The sequence below is a fragment of the Schistocerca piceifrons genome, chromosome 3, assembly GCF_021461385.2.
Source record: "Schistocerca piceifrons isolate TAMUIC-IGC-003096 chromosome 3, iqSchPice1.1, whole genome shotgun sequence".
Classification (NCBI taxonomy): Eukaryota; Metazoa; Arthropoda; class Insecta; order Orthoptera; family Acrididae; genus Schistocerca; species Schistocerca piceifrons.
Genome location: NC_060140.1, coordinates 849774650 through 849792074, shown reverse-complemented (window position 1 = coordinate 849792074; position 17425 = coordinate 849774650). Strand labels below are relative to the sequence as shown.

At 45.0% G+C, this 17425-nt stretch overlaps 1 protein-coding gene across 1 annotated transcript in view; it reads right to left on the bottom strand.

Annotated features, from left to right (window-relative positions):
* LOC124789117 overlaps window positions 1-17425 on the bottom strand; it is a 209455-nt gene that overhangs the window by 94919 nt on the left and 97111 nt on the right. The window contains exon 15 of the mRNA XM_047256405.1: window positions 15663-15947. Coding sequence (XP_047112361.1) covers window positions 15663-15947 — 285 coding nt within the window. The remainder of the gene's footprint in view (window positions 1-15662; window positions 15948-17425) is intronic.

Below are 17425 nucleotides of genomic sequence, written 5' to 3'. Positions count from 1 at the left end.
TGTTTATTTGAGAACAAACCCAATATGCCTGCATTTGATATTATACAATTTTGTATAAATATCTACTGCCAATATCCCCCCCCTCCCCTCACACACATGGAAACATAGGTGGGAGAGAAAAACATGCTTGTATTCATATTTTTGTGTGTGGGTATTCTGCAGTGTGTATTATGAGCTGAAGAAAAGGAGTCTTGCTAATAACTGCCACAAACACACAAAGATTATTATCTAAATCATGTAAAAGCATGCCAATTAAAAAAATTGCAACAGATATGATCAATCAGTTCCTCCATTACAATACAGAAATTAACAAGCAGAGAACATTACAGAATTTCTACATGAAGCTAGTAAGACTACATGAAACAATTATTTGTGCCCCCCCCCCCCCCCCCCACACACACACACACACACACACACACACACACTATTCACTATAACTGACAGTAGTTCCTGAAGGAAGAAGTTATTACATGCTTCTGAGCTACTTCCACATTGTGAGAAGAGGAATGAAGAGAAGTAAGAAAAGGAAGAGGTGTAACACATAGGGGGAGTCCTCCAACAAGAAAAGAAAAGAAGTAATCTTTCATGGACAACAAGGTGGTTGTTGATGGAGATTGAAGGAAACAGCTGATCACGACATTGGTGAAGGAAGATTAGTGCAACATCTTGTTGCCTTTGAGGTCATTAGAGACGGAGCACAAACTCTGATTAAGGAAGGACAGTCAAGGAAATCGGCCATGCCCTTTTTAGGTAGGTCGGTTGGTTGGTTTGTGGGATTAAAGGGACCAGACTGCTATGGTCATCGGCCACTTAAAAAAAAAAAACAGGAAAGACGGCATATGACACAGGCAAGAAATACTCCGACAGAGATTGGCTGGCCGCCCATAGAGAAAAAAAAGGAAAAGCCAACCACCAAGAACACATTAAAAACTCAGTTTAAAATCAGAGGCCAAAAGCCAGAATCAACACTAAAAAACAAACACTCAGATTAAATGATAAAAAAACCCTGCCCGAATAAAACGCAAAACTAAGTCCAGCATGGCAGAGTCATCTGTTAAAAGGGCAGGGAGCGTGTCAGGCAGCGCAAACGTCTGCCTGAGCACAGCTAAAAGTGGACAGTCCAACAAAATGTGGACCACTGTCAATGCCGAGCCACAGCGACATAGGGGTGGGTCCTCACGGCGCAATAAGTGGCCGTGGTCATCCGTGTGTGGCCCATACGCAGTCGGCAGAGGACGACAGACTCCTTGCGAGAGACTCGCAAGGAGGAGTGCCACACAGTTGTCGTCTCCTTGACAGTACGGAGTTTGTTAGGGGTGGTCAGACCGCGCCATTCAGCATCCCAAAGCAAGATAACTTTGCGGCGTAAGACCGCTCTCAAATCAGTCTCCGGGAGGCGAATGTCCAAAGATGGTGCACTGGTGGCCTCTTTCACCAGGCGGTCAACATTTTCATTGCCGGGAATCCCAACACGGCCTGGGGTCCACACAAAGACCACAGAGCGGCCGCAACGGGCAAGAGTATGCAGGGACTCCTGGATAGCCATCACCAGACGAGAACGAGGGAAACACTGGTCGAGAGCTCGTAAACCATTCAGGGAATCGCTACAGACCATGAAGGACTCACCTGAGCAGGAGCGGATATACTCTAGGGTACGAAAGATGGCGATCAGCTCAGCAGTGTAAACGCTACAGCCAGCCGGCAATGAACGTTGTTCGGAATGGTCCCCTAGAGTTAGCGCATAACCGACATGACCAGCAACTATCGAGCCGTCAGTGTAAACTGATGCCAGAGCCCTGAACGTTGCGAGGATGGAAAGAAAGCGGCGGCGGAAGGCCTCCGGAGGGACTGAGTCCTTCGGGCCCTGTGCCAATTCGAGCCGAAGGCAAGGGCGAGGCACACACCACGGGGGTGTATGTAGAGGGGCCTGGAAAGGAGGTGGAACAGGGAAAACCCCAAGCCCGGAGAGCAGCTCTTTGATGCGGACGGCGATTGGACAACCCGACCGGGGCCGACGTTCTGGGAGATGGACGACTGACTGCGGGAACAGAAGACGATAATTTGGATGCCCAGGCGAGCTAAAACATGGGCAGCATACGCAGCTAGTAATTGTTGGTGTCTTAACCGCAGTGGAGGGACACCTGCCTCCACAAGTATGCTGTACACAGGGCTGGTCCAGAAAGCACCAGTGGCAAGGAGTATCCCGCTGTGGAGGATTGGGTCAAGCACCCGCAACGCATATGGGGAGCCATGCCCTTTTTAAAGGAACCATTCCAGCATTTGCCTTAAGCAGTCTAGGGAAACCAGAGAAAACGTAAATCAGGATAGTCAGACAGGGGCTTGAACCGTTGCCCTTCTAAATGTCAGTCCCTAAGCTGATCGCTACACTCCATTGCTCAGTTTCTTCAACAATTCAACATGTCATTTGTCTCAAGTAAGTTAATGAAAGCACATTTTAAAAAATCAGAATGGGCAGGAACTTCAATCCCACTTCTTTAAAACAGCTAGGCGACAAATCACCATAATTTTTTTTTTTGTGGTTTTAGGGCGCAAAACTTCTATGGTCATTAGCGCCCAGCCCGTGACGTAGGAAACAGGAAAAAAACAAAATTTAAAATCAGCAGCAAGGGGAACAAAGTCATAAAATTTGAGAAACTAAAGGCAGAAGGAATGCTTAAAAATCCACTATAGAAAGGGGTTGGTTGCCCCCAAAAATAAAAATCAAATGACTGACGTCATTTCACTGTCACTAATAAACTGTAGAACGCGGTCAGCTGAGCGCGTGTCATCTGCTAAAATCGACGATAGATCAGGCGATAGCTGTAGACGGGAGCGTAACGGATTAAAATAGGGGCATTCAATTAAAAGGTGTCTGACCGTCCACAGCTGAGAGCAGTGGGGACAGAGTGGGGGAGGATCACCGCTTAAAAGATGTCGATGGCTAAAAAGACAGTGCCCTATCCGGAGTCTAGCTAAAATTACCTCCTCCCGACGACGCGTTCGGGAGGAAGAGGTCCAAGCGCAAGGAAGGGCTTTCACTTCCCGCAATTTATTATGGGGAAGTGTTGACCAATGCGCATGCCATAAATGAGCAACTTGGCGACATAAACCGCTCCGTAGATCGGCAAACGGAAGAGACTGAATAGCTGGCCGAGGAAGAGAGACTGCAGCCTTGGCCGCTATATCGGCCGCCTCATTCCCACAGATACCAGCGTGTCCCGGGAGCCAGAGGAACGCCACTGAGATGCCCCCCAGGAGGAGCAAGCGCAGACAGTCCTGAATCCGGTGGACCAGAGGGTGCACAGGGTAAAGAGCTTGGAGACTTAGGAGAGAGCTGAGAGAATCTGAGCAGATTACGTACTGTATCCGCTGATGGCGGCGGATGTAGTGGACAGCCTGGAGAACAGCGTAAAGCTCCGCAGTATAAACCGAACACTGGTTGGGAAGCCGAAAGTGATTTGGGGTGTCGCCAACAATATAGGCACTCCCTACACCTAACGATGTTTTCGAGCCGTCGGTGTAAATAAATGTGGCTTCCGTCATTTGTGCACATAGAGCAGCAAATGCCCGACGGTAGACAAGTGTAGGGGTACCATCCTTGGGAAATTGACATAGGTCTCTGAGCAAGTCGATCCGGGGACGGAGCCAAGGCGGTGCTGTACCCCAAGTTGTCAAGAAGGTTTCAGGAAAGCGGAAGGAGAGAGAATGGAGCAGTTGACGGAAGCGGACTCCCGGGGGTAGTAGGGAGGAGGAGCGGCCTGCATACCCGACATCAAAGGAGGTGTCGAAAAAAAGGTCATGGGCTGGATTAGCAGGCATGGAAGACAGATGGCTAGCATAACGACTCAGAAGGACTGCCCGCCGATTGGACAGCGGAGGTTCAGCAGTCTCAGCATGAAGGCTTTCCACAGGGCTGGTGTAAAAAGCTCCAGACACTAAACGTAATCCACGGTGGTGGATAGAGTCGAGACGCCGAAGAATAGACGGCCGAGCAGAGGAGTAGATGATGCTTCCATAATCCAATTTCGAGCGCACTAAGGCGCGATAGAGGCGGAGAAGGACCACTCGGTCCGCTCCCCAGGAGGTACCATTCAGGACACGGAGGGTGTTAAGGGAACGCAGACAGCGAGCCGAAAGATAGGAAACGTGGGAGGACCAGCACAGTTTTCTGTCAAACATAAGACCCAAGAATTTAGCGACGTCGGAAAACGGAAGGTTGACAGGACCTAGATGTAAGGAGGGCGGAAGAAACTCCTTACGTCGCCAAAAATTAACACAAACGGTCTTACTGGGTGAGAAACGGAAGCCGGTTTCAATGCTCCACGAGTGGAGGCGATCGAGACATCCTTGAAGACGTCTTTCAAGCAGGCTGGTCCGTTGAGAGCTGTAGTAGATCGCAAAATCGTCCACAAAGAGGGAGCCCGAGACATCAGGAAGGAGACAATCCATAATTGGATTAATGGCAATGGCAAACAGTACAACACTCAGCACGGAGCCCTGGGGTACCCCGTTTTCTTGGGAGAAAGTACGGGAGAGAGTAGTGTCACCCGCACCCTAAATGTGCGCTCTGCCATAAATTCGCGAAGAAAAAGGGGCAGCCGGCCTCGAAAGCCCCAAGACAACAGTGTGCGGAGGATGCCTGTCCTCCAACAGGTATCGTATGCTCTCTCCAGATCAAAAAATATTGCTACCGTTTGGCGTTTCCGGAGAAAATTGTTCATGATATAAGTGGAGAGAGCAACAAGATGGTCAACGGCAGAACGATGCTTTCGGAATCCGCATTGGGCTGGTGTTAAAAGACTACGGGATTCCAGCCACCAAGCTAAACGGTAATTCACCATACGCTCCAAAACCTTACAGACACTACTCGTGAGAGAAATGGGGCGATAGCTAGAGGGGAGATGTTTGTCCTTTCCAGGTTTCGGAACGGGAACGACAATAGCTTCCCGCCATCGCCTGGGAAAGGTACTGTCGGTCCAAATTCGATTGTAAAGGCGAAGGAGGTAACGCAGGCTATGGGTTGATAATTGCAGCAACATTTGGACATGGATACCATCCGGTCCTGGGGCGGAGGAGCGAGAAGAAGAGAGGGCATGTTGGAGTTCCCGCATAGAGAAAACAGTATTGTAACTTTCGCGATTTTGAGAGGAGAAAGCAAGATGTCGCACTTCCGCTGCACGTTTCTTCGGGAGAAACGCTGGCGGGTAATTTGAAGAGCTCGAAATCTCAGCAAAGTGCTGACCCAATGAGTTAGAAATTGCGACGGGGTCCACTAAGGTATCATGCGCGACAGTGAGCCCAGAGACCGGGGAGAAACTAGGCGCGCCTGAGAACCGTCGAAGCTGACTCCAAACTTCCGAGGAGGGAGTGAAGGCGTTAAATGAGCTAATAAAGAATTTCCAGCTTGCCTTCTTGCTATCGCGGATGACGCGACGGCATCGCGCACGGAGCTGCTTATATCGGATACAGTTTGCCAAAGTTGGATGGTGACGGAAAATGCGAAGAACACGTCGCCGCTCACGTATTGCGTCATGGCATGCCTCGTTCCACCAAGGAACTGGGGGGCGCCGGGGCAATTCGGAGGTGCGTGGTATTGAACGTTCCGCAGCTGTAAGAACAACGTCGGTAAGATGTGTGACCTCATCGTCGACGCTAGGAAAGTGACGGTCATCGAATGTCGCTAGAGACGAAAAAAGTGTCCAATCGGCTTGGGCAAACTTCCAGCGTCGCGAGCGCACATATGGCAGTTGAGGCTGCAGTCTAAGAACACATGGAAAGTGGTCACTCGAGTGTGTATCATCAAGGGCGAACCATTCAAAGCGCCGAGCTAGCGGAACAGTACCGACCGCAAGGTCCAAATGAGATAAATTTGTCGTGGAGGCAGACAAAAATGTGGGGACCTCAGTGTTGAGGCAGACTAGATCCGCTTGGTGGAAGACGTCTAGCAATAGTGAGCCACGTGGACAAGGATGTGGAGATCCCCAAAGCGGGTGGTGGGCATTGAAGTCCCCAACCAGCAAATAGCGGGGTGGAAGCTGCCCAAGAAGATGAAGGAGATCAGCTCGTGCCATTGGTGTGGACGATGGAATGTATACCGTACAAAGAGAGAACGTGTATCCAGAAAGGGAAAGACGGACGGCGACAGCTTGGAAGGAACTGTTTAAGGGGATTTGGTGATAATGGAGAGTATCATGGAGCAGAATCATGAGTCCTCCATGGGCTGGAGTGCCTTCAACAGAGAGGAGGTCATATCGGACGGACTGAAAATGAGGGAGAACAAAGCGGTCATGGGGACGCAGCTTTGTTTCCTAAAGACAGAAGATGACCGGCGAGTAGGATCGTAAGAGGATCGACAATTCATCCCGATTGGCTCGAATGCCGCGGATATTCCAGTGGATAATGGACATAGGGTGAACAGAAAATGGAGGAATGTGACCAAGGTCGCTGTCAACTCAACGACTGCTCAGAGCTGGCGACCAACAGCATGGAATGGCATTCAGTCGAAGGCAGAAGATCCTGATCCATAGGTTGGTCAGGAGCAGCTCCAGCCACCAACGATCGGCCAGTTGACCGGCCACCAGCAGTGCGCCTCGGCGACACAGAAGACGGCCGAGGGCGATTTCCGCCAGGTGGTGCTGTAGATGGGACACGCCTTGGCGGAGAAGGAGAGGAACTGTGTTTCTTCGTAGCCTTCTTGGAAGTATGATGTTTAGATGAAGGAGGAACCGATGGTTGTGAAGTTGCGGTACGTAAAAACTCTTCACGAGAATGCTCTTTTTTCGAAGACTTGGCGTCTGACTTTTGGGCTCGAGATTTAGCAGAACCCGACGAAGGGTGAGCCATAGAGTGGGCAGGCGAAAGTGGTGAGGTTGAACGGCGATCTTTGCGCTGGCCGATCTGACGACCGTGGTACTAAAGGTGAGGTCGCAAGTCTGCGTGGCCGCCTCCTTGGTTGGCCGAGGAGAAGCAAGGACAGCGCTGTATTTTCCTTTCTGAGGCACAGTGGGCTGTCGACTGGCGAGTAACTTTCGAGCAGCAAAGGTCGACACCTTTTCCTTCACTCTTATTTCCTGGATGAGTTTTTCGTCCTTAAAAACGGGGCAATCTCGAGAGGAAGCAGCATGGTCACCCATACAGTTGATGCAGCGAGGGGATGGAGGTGGACAAGCACCCTCATGGGCATCCTTGCCACACGTAACACATTTGGCCGGATTGGAACAGGACTGGCTGGTGTGATTGAACCGCTGACATCGATAGCAACGCGTGGGGTTTGGGACATAAGGGCGAACGGAAATTATCTCATAGCCTGCTTTGATTTTTGATGGGAGTTGAACTTTGTCAAATGTCAAGAAGACAGTGCGGGTTGGAATGATGTTCGAGTCAACCCTTTTCATAACCCGATAAACAGCTGTGACGCCCTGGTCAGACAGGTAGTGCTGAATTTCATCGTCAGACAATCCATCGAGGGAGCGTGTATAAACGACTCCACGCGAGGAATTTAAGGTACGGTGCGGTTCCACCTGGACAGGGAAGGTGTGGAGCAGAGAAGTACGCAGCAATTTTTGAGCCTGGAGGGCACTGTGTGTTTCCAACAACAGGGTGCCATTCCGTAATCTGGAACAAGACTTTACAGGACCCGCAATTGCGTCGACACCTTTCTGAATAATGAAAGGGTTGACCGTGGAGAAGTCGTGACCTTCGTCAGACTGAGAAACAACAAGGAACTGTGGCAATGATGGAAGAACTGTCTGTGGCTGAGACTCAGTGAACTTACGTTTGTGAGCAGACATAGTGGAAGGTGAGGAAACCATTGCGGAAGAATCCCCCATGATTACCGGCGTCTCCGATGGCGCGCTCCTTCCTTGTGGGGGCCCTCACCGAGGGCACACCCGCCTTAGGTGATTGTTCACACCTCAGGTCACACCTCCCGACAAACGGACGGAGGGACCAATCGGCACTTTCGGAAGGTATCAGCTCGGGTAATCACCCCTCCCTGGGCCTGGCCGTTACCAGGGGGTACGTACGTGTCCTACCTGTCTACCCGGGGCGGGGAATTACGCGTTACCCCGTCACCGGCTACGCATGGAAGTGCGTGGGTCGGCCTTCAGACACGCACAGGGAGGAAGAAAGAGACAGGGAAAGGAAAGAAGAGAGGTCTCAAACGCCGCAGCGGAGAAAAGGGTAAAGAGAAGAGGTAAAGAGAAGAGGTAAGGAAAAGAGAAGGACGAAGAAAGATGAAGACATACAAGCAAGGAAGGCGAAGAGTGCGGTCCATTTACAAGCGTCCGTCTCCGGACGTAGGCACAAACCATACTCCCAGAGGGGGAGAAAGGGAATGAAAGAGCCAGATGTGTGGGGGGGGGGGGGGGGCGAAGATGGGGGATTGGGAAGGATACGGAAAGGGGGGGTATGCAACCCGGAAAAGAAGAAAGGCCACAGTAGCTCGGGGTCCCGTGCTCGCTACACACGTATCCACAAAAGAGTTGTGGATCCCCTGGGGGGGGGGGACAAATCACCATGTAACCCTGCTCAGTATGGGAGGCAATGACACTAGGCCACCACAAACACTTCACGAAATAATAGGCACAATGAGATAGGGTGCCCTGGTGATGTACTCCGGGTTATAGAAGAAGACACACTACTGTTCTGTGGTAGTTAATGGTCATCTGAGAAATCTTTCTAGCTCTATACACCCCAACACTACCATGCCCCATAGGTAAGAAAATGAAGTTCCTGCTAATGGTTTCTGTGAGGTTGCAATTTCAGGCAGAATACTTTTTTAAAAAAAATCACTTCTTTCTGTAAATCATTCCGCTCCACTGGCAGGCCTTGGTATATTTAAAACAAGAGTTTAGGCAATGCAATGACATGAATCAGAGAAAACTGATTAACTAAAATATTAGAAATAGATCTGGAGATGTACTTATTAATGATTTAATCCTCCCAATGTTCTTGGAAACATCATTCCTGAAGATGGGCAGCACCCTTTTCAACAGTTACACAAGGCAACAGTCAGCACTACTGGCATCCAGTTATATTGTATGGTTTGATGATTACACCATTCCTTTTGGATAAAGTATTTCAGAAGTAAATAGCATCACATTCAGGTTTCCAGGCTAGGACTACTGAGGAAAACAATGTCGTCAGGAAAAACTGGTGTTCTTCGGAGCACAGAGTGTTAGATCCATTAATCAGATAGTGTACTACAGAATTTTAAAAGGGAACTGAATGGATTTAAATTAAGATATAGATGGAATTAGTGAAGGACAGTGGCAGGAAGAACACAAACAGACGGGTCAGAAAATGAAAGACGTAGAAAACTAAAACAAGGCAAGGGGAGGAACAGTAACTGAAAAGAAATGTCAAGACCAAAGAAATTAAGGTACATTAAGACCAGGTGGATGGTGAGAACCAAGGACATTTAGTAATGCCAATTCCCATCTGCAGAGTTCTGAGAAGCCATCGTCTAGGGGAAGAATCCAGATGGCACGTGTGGTGAAACAGGTATGAAGGTCATGACTCATGCTGTACGGCATGCTCTGCAACAGCATATTGTGTGTTGCCAGGGTACAACCTCTGTCTAAGTATGCTCATCCTGACAGAAAACTTGGTGGTAGTCATACTAATGTAAAAAGTTTAACAGTGCTTACATAACAGCTGGTACACGAAATGTGTCTCTTCACAAGTGGTTCTTCCTTTGATAGCATATGTTTTGCCAGTTACAGGACTGGTATAGGTGCTGCTGGGAGTGTGCATAGGACCAAGTCTTACAGGGCGTGCAGTCACAGGGTTGGGTTGGGTTGTTTGGGGGAGGAGACCAGACAGAGAGGTCATCGGTCTCATCGGATTAGGGAAGGACAGGGAAGGAAGTCGGCCATGCCTTTTCAAAGGAACCATCCCAGCATTTGCCTGAATCAATTTATGGAAATCAAGGAAAACCTAAATCAGGATGGCCAGATGCGGGATTGAACCGTCGTCCTCTCGAATGCGAGTCCAGTGGGCTAGCCACTGTGCCACCTCACTCGGTACAGTCACGGGGATATGAGCCATATGGTAGAGAAATGGCTGCAGGAGGAGCACAGGCTCTGATCAGAATGATGTGGAGATTTTGGGGGGAGGGGGGGGGGGGGCAGAGACAACAAAAATCTATTCTAGATGTGCTGGGCAAAATGTCTGACAGATTGTAGGAAGTCAGCACCTTGTCACTACCTTATTCAGATAATTAAGGGAGACAAAAATTTTATTGTGATGGGAGGACTGAACTTGGTATTAGGAAAAGGAAGAGATGTAAAAATAATGTGAGAGCATAGACTGAGGGAAAGGAATGAAAGGGCAAGTAGTATGGCAGAATTTTGCACAGAGCACAATTTAATCATTGCTAGTACTTAGTTTACAAATCCTGAAGAAGGCTGTAAAAATGAAAGAGACCTGCAGACACCAGAAGGTTTCCATTACTAAATTGCAAGAAAGATTTCAAAACCAGAGTTTCAACTGAACATTTCTAGGGGCAGTTGCAGACTGTCCATAATTTATTGATTATAAACTGCAGATTAAAGCTAAAGAAACTGCAAAAGAACCACATGTTGTTGAGTGTGTCAGAGAGCATTAGGCAATGACTGATGGAATCAGTGGGGAAAAAAACAAAAAATGAATCGGTAGCTTGAAGAGTTTAAATAGTGAAGGCAGCAGAGATGAAATAAGCAGAAAGATAAAGCACTGTACAAATCTTTGGGTAACGCACAAGAGACTTTACTTCACCAAAATACACAGCAAATGAAGCAAGCAAATGGGAATACAGACATCCAAATAATGAGACTGCCACAAAGTGGAAAACAAATACACAGGTGTAGCTAGGAGGAGGGAGAGAGAGGCACCTCCTACAGGAAAAAAAGATCTTTGGAGAAAATATAAACACTTGCATGAATATTATGAGCTGACATGCCCAACCCATAATAAGCAAAGAGGGGAAGGATGGGAGATGTAGGGAATACATAGAGGGTCTATACTACCTAAGTGAAATTAAATGTGGGATAATACTGTAGAAGAGGAGGAGGAAGTAGACGAAGATGAGACAGGGATACAACATTATGGAAAGAATTTAACAGAACCCTGGAAGACCTACGTGTAAACAAAGTGTCTGGAGTACACAACGTTTCCTCAGAATTACCAAGATCCTTAGGAGAGCATTACATGACAACACACTTCCACTTGGTACGCAAGATACATCAGATGGTGAATATTACCAAACCATCACATTAGTAACTCATGATTGCAAACTATGGACACAAATAATTTATAAAAGAATGGCAAATCTGGTAGAAGCCAAACTTTGAGAAGATCAATTTCAGTTCTGGAAAAATATAGGAACATGCAACACAATACTGACCCTAAGGCCATCCTCTCACAGCATCAGGCAGCTAACACTGACCTGGACGAGGACAGGAAATCTGACCTCACGAGACACAGTGCTCGCATCACAAGGGACATGCTGGTTAATGTGCTTTGCAAACTAGCACTCTCCAGTGGCAGATGGCTTGCAAACAACACAGTTTGTTTACGAAAATGAACACTAGTAAAATACCTACATGACCTCTATCAAAATGCGTATTTCCTCCTTTGTCTATAAGCCAGTCACATTGTTCTGTCTGTGGTAAACAAAAATAAAAACTTTGATATCTATGAACATGTTGTAAGACAAAATGGAAAGTTTTACGTTGAGTCAGAAGGGACATCAGCACAGAAGACTTTACAAAATTGGACAATCTCACTTCTGCGGGATTGCGCACTTATATTTACATAACATCGAATATTATAGAAATTATTTCCATTAATTTAATAGAAATTATTTCCATTAATTTAATAGAAATTATTTCCATTAATTTAATAGAAATTATTTCCATTAATTTAATAAGAAAGTCCCACAACCTTTCAGAAAATGTGGATGTGGGGGAAAATAATAAAAATAAATAATAATCTGGATACAGCAAACTACGAACTCTTTACACATTGTTTCAAAACATGGAACCTCTCCCAAATATGCTACACTGAACGAGCCTGTATTTTATGTCAAGATCTTCTTAAGCCTTTAATTATTGATGTGTCATTAAATGATATTTAAGTGTAGCAAATCCTACCAAAAAGTCAGCAGCAGAGGGGGCCTGCAGTCAAAGAATAGGCTCATTATGACATTACCAGAACCTGTGTGAACAGCTTCCACTCTTGGCTTTGCTGTTATCCCTTGGGCTCAAAGAGGTGACATCATGTAAAGTCACAATGACCTTCTCCTTCAACTGCAGTGGTACTCTGCTCATCAATTTCCTCAAGTATGGAACCACAATCAGCACTCAACACTACGAAGAACTTTTGCATAAACTGTGATGCATCATTAAGTCCAAACAGTCAAGAATGCTGTCAGACGGAATCTCTTGTTGCATGATAATGCCCACTCCCACACTGTAAATCAGAGGAAGGCTATGTTTCAGTGGTTTGGTTGGGAAACACTGCAACATCCTCCGTACAGCTCAGATCATTCACCGTGTGATTTTTACATGGTAACCTGAGGACGGACATGTGCAGACGTTGGTTTCAGTTGGACAAGGAGATGTAAGAATGGGTGTGGCTTTTGATCCATCAGCGGCTGACTGTTTTCTATAAAACAGGAATTGATTGTCTCTTCTCTCAGAGGGATAAACATGTTAACATGTGTGGTGAGCACTTCTGAATGGAACCATTTCAGGGACTCACTGTAGCAGGTGTTCAGTATTCATCTGACAGCCCCTTATATATTCCTACCAAATATGGGCTTCAACTGAAAATTACAAATACAATACAGAATCTTGCGAGTTCTGCTTGTGATGTAGAACATTCTTACTTCCCACTTGTTCTACTTTATGTGGCAAGATGCTGAAATATCACAGAACTCATTGTATATTTCATCTGATGAAATGGCTCCCCAACATGAAATACCAGAAAGTGATGCCAGAAGACTAGTACAGCTCCAAGCTTATGTTAGCTTGCTTATCCCATGTGAGGGTGGCTTAAGATTTACCTTAGAAAATAGGATAAATGTGGACAAACATATGGTTCTGGCATTCTTAGAATTACAGTAAACATTTGGCAATTTTGACCGGAATACACTCTTTGAAATTCTGAAGGTAAGGGAGGGGGGGGGGGGGGGGGGAATAAAACACAGGGGGCAGAAGGTTATCTACAGCTTGGATAGAAACCAGACTGCAGTTATAAGAGTTTAAGGACATGACATGGGTTGGTAGTTGAAAAAGCAGTGAGACAGGATTGCATCCTACCCTCCATGTTATTCAGTCTGCATGTTTAGGAAGCTGTGAAGGAAACTAAGGAGAAATTTTGAAACATATTACAGTTTAGTGAATATAAATAAAAACTTTATGGTTTGCCGATGACATTGTAATTCTGTCAGATACAGCAAAGAGCAATTGAATGAAATAGATAACATCTTGAAAAGAGGTTATAAGATTAACTTCAAGGTAAGTGAAGCAAGATCAATGGCATATACTCTAATTACATCAGGAGAATTATATTACTAATTAAATTCAGAATTGGTTTAGGAAATGGGACACAAAGTACTGGAGAAGTTCTACTATTTGGGCAAAAAGATATTTGATAATGGACGAAGCAAAGACGATATAAATGCAGGCTATCAATAGAAAGAAAAGCAGTTCTGAAAATGCAAATTTGCTAACACTAAATATAAACTTAAAGGTCTGGAAGCCTTTTCTAAAAGTATTTGTTTGGAGTGTAGCCTGGTGTGGAAGTTAAACACATGGAATGGAGCAGTTATGACCTGAAGAGAATAGAGGCTTTTGAAATGTGGTGCTATGGAACAATGCTGAAGATTATATGGATAGATCGAATAATTAAAGAAATGGTACTGAAATTGGTGGAATAACAAGTTATGGCACAATGTGATTTTCTAAAAAGTGATCAGTTGATAAGGCATGTCCTGAGGCATCAAGGCATCATAATGGAGAGGGTTGTTGGAGGGGGCTTGGGTGGGGTGGGTGGGGATTGTAGAGGGAGACAAATGTTTGAACTCCATAAGCAAATTCAAATGAAAGTAGGCTGCAGTAGTTATGCAGAGATGAAGAGGCTTTCACACAGTAAACTAGCATGGAGAGAAGTATCAAACAACTCTTCAAACTGATATCAGAACAACAATTACTTAATTTTAATTTTTTATGTTAATTGGTGGCTGTAATTTGTGTATGTGTCAGAAAATGATGAATGTCCTGTTGCCTAACAATAAAAAATTACATCAATAATATCAGGGACCAGTTTGAACTTTCCAGCCCCTGTGCTGTTCCAAAAAGCAAACCACTGTAACAGCTTGTCACAATGGGAGATTTGAGCAAGAAAATAGGGGTTGTATTAAACTATTTGTTACATATATATTTCTTTTGAACTGCACAGCTTCTATGGTCCTAGCCTAGTAAGTTAATATTTTAGTCAACATTAATTGTAATAAGACGAGTGGAAAAAAATTTGTCACCTACATTTGCCACAGCACTATTTTGGTAAGTTATCTGAACTGCAAACCACATCTGCTGCCTTCCCCAGTCCCACGTAACTCTAATGTCTGTCTCATTAACCATGTACTGCCATCAACAGTAATTTTATCCTTTTTGTTCCCTTTCCCCAAGTTTATCTTTCATACTATTATTATTCTTTCCCCATCTCTCTCTACCAGGAAGTGCAAGAAAATGTAACCCCTTAGTCATTTTGGTATACTTCAATATCTTCCTATTAAAGACAAATCTGTATTTTCACTTACTTGAACTTCCATTATTTTTACTGTTGTTACTGTGTCGACTCAGTTATAAGAAGATCAAATTTAGATTGGGACCACAGATTGGTAATTTTAAAGGCTTAAGCTACATACGTAATGTGAGAGGGATAGCACATTTTACAATATCTTCACACAACATCTGAAATTTAACACACTACCAGTCACTGCAATTTGGTTGGGGCAGCACTTAACTTTATATAACTGTCATTAACAACACAGCAGATGACATAGTCAGAGCGATCTTCTGTGCCAGTACATATGCAATAACTGGATGGCAAAGTTCTATGTGCAACATACTAATCTGACAAGCAATGTTAATAAGGAAATATGTAATCTTCTCTAAGGAACATTAGGACAAGCTTCTAAATAAAATACTGTTCACAATGACCCCTCTCCCTCCCTCCAAAAAGAGAGCAACATACTTTTCATGCCAGGATATTACAATATTACATGCTTTGACACACCACTGTAAGTAAAGAATGCAAAGCCATGGGTACAGCCTGGCAGTAATTGATGAATATTTTCTCATTCTACAACAAAGTCACAATAATTATGCCGAAAAGCATGCAGGAAGTGGAATGTGATTAGAGGGTGAAGACAGCTATCCAACTGTCTCCCAAAGATAGATTTCTGCGTTCTAAAAGAAAAGAAGAAAATTTTATTACCCTGTTACATATCTGATGACCCAGATCTCATTCCTTGTCGAAAGAGTTCATTCTAATTTTTGTAATCTTAATACTGTCAATGAAATTCACTGTTCCAGAATACAAAAACATCAGACAGCACTTCCACACTAACTGTCCGATTAACAGTGGTACGTAACAGAGCAGATGAAGAATACCTCATGGAGAAGAGAGCGGAGTGTTTCCAAATCAGTAGCAGTTGTAACACCCGGTGACTTTGGAGTTTCCGTCTCTAGAGTAGTGTCCGACGCAGTAGTTGGCGGCGAGGCGGGACCTTCCGGAGATGAGGATGGGGTGGGGGAGACCGCAGTGCTGCCGACAAGTGGCAGTGTGACACTGCTGCTGTCCTCTGGAGAAGTGGCACCGCCCCCTAATGTCGCCCGTTGCTGTTGCTGGTGCTGCAGCTCCATCTGACGGCGTGCCTCCTCTCTCTCGCGGTCAGCCTGGAGCAGAAACAGCAACCCGAGGTCAGAGTCAGCAGCTGCCAAAGGAGTGTTGAGGAGTACTGTGTGCGTCATCTCAGAGCTGTCAAAACTTTTTATCTCCCTCCTCACAAAGAGGAAAAAACTAGTGTATGAAGGCAGTTAATTATAGTGAACAATGATAATATTATGGCCAGTCTTTGTAACTTCTTATTTTAAGTATACTTCCAGTGTATCTGCTGTTGTTTTTGTTGCTTCTTACTGTCTGAACAGTGCTTTTGTGTAGCACTCTGTTCTAGTTTATCTTATGTAAGTCTCTTCATCTCTGGATTACTAATGTGTTTAACTCATTATCTCCCTCTACAAGTTTTATCTGCCCAAATGCCCCTCCATAAACGAATGAACTGTTCTTCAAGCCTCAGAAGACAGCCTAATAGCCTATCACTTTACTTTTCAACTTGTGCGATAAAGGTTGTATTTCCCCCAATTCAATTGAGTACGTATTCGTTAGTTATCCAATATACTATTTTATCATTGGCATTCTTCTGTATCACCACATTTCAAAAGCTTCTACTCTCTTCTTGCCTATGCTGTTTGTTGTGAACATTTTGCTTTCATATAAGGCTACAACCCCAACAAAAATTTTAAGATCTTAACATTTAAATTTTTAATAATTGTTAATGCATTTGTCTTAATTCTGAGCTTTCCTTGCTATTACCAATCTCCATTCCATATACTTCTTACTTCTGCCATCAACAGTAATTTTGCCTTAGCAAATACGAAACTCTTCTACAACTTTCATCCTTCCTTCATGCACAGGAAAACTATTCTACTACTTTGACCATTTCATTTCCTTACCTAATTTCTTCAACTGGGTCCACTGATCGTGACCGGGCCAAATATCTCACAAAGTAAGAACAAACGAAAGAAACTACAAAGAACGAAACTTGTCTAGCTTGAAGGGGGAAACCAGAAGGTGCTATGGTTGGCCCACTAGATAGTGCTGCCATAGGTCATATGGATATCAACTGTGTTTTTTAAATAGGAACCCCCATTTTTTATTACATATTCGTGGAGTACGTAAAGAAATGTGAGTGTTTTAGTTGGACCACTTTTTGCGTTTTGTGATAGATGGCGCTGTAATATCACAAACATATGGCTCAATTTTAGATGAACAGTTGGTTACAGGTAGGTTTTTTAAAATTAAAATACAGAACATAGGTATGCATGAATATTTTATTTCTATTGTTCCAATGTGATAGATGTACCTTTGTGAACTTAGCATTTCTGAGAACACATACTGTTACAGCATGGTTACCTGTAAATACAACATTAATGCAATAAATGCTCAAAATGATGTCCATCAACCTCAATGCATTTGGCAATACTTGTAACGACATTCCTCTCAACAGCGAGTAGTTTGCCTTCCGTAATGTTCGCACATGCATTGACAATGCGCTGACGCATTTTGTCAGGTGTTGTCTGTGGATCACGATAGC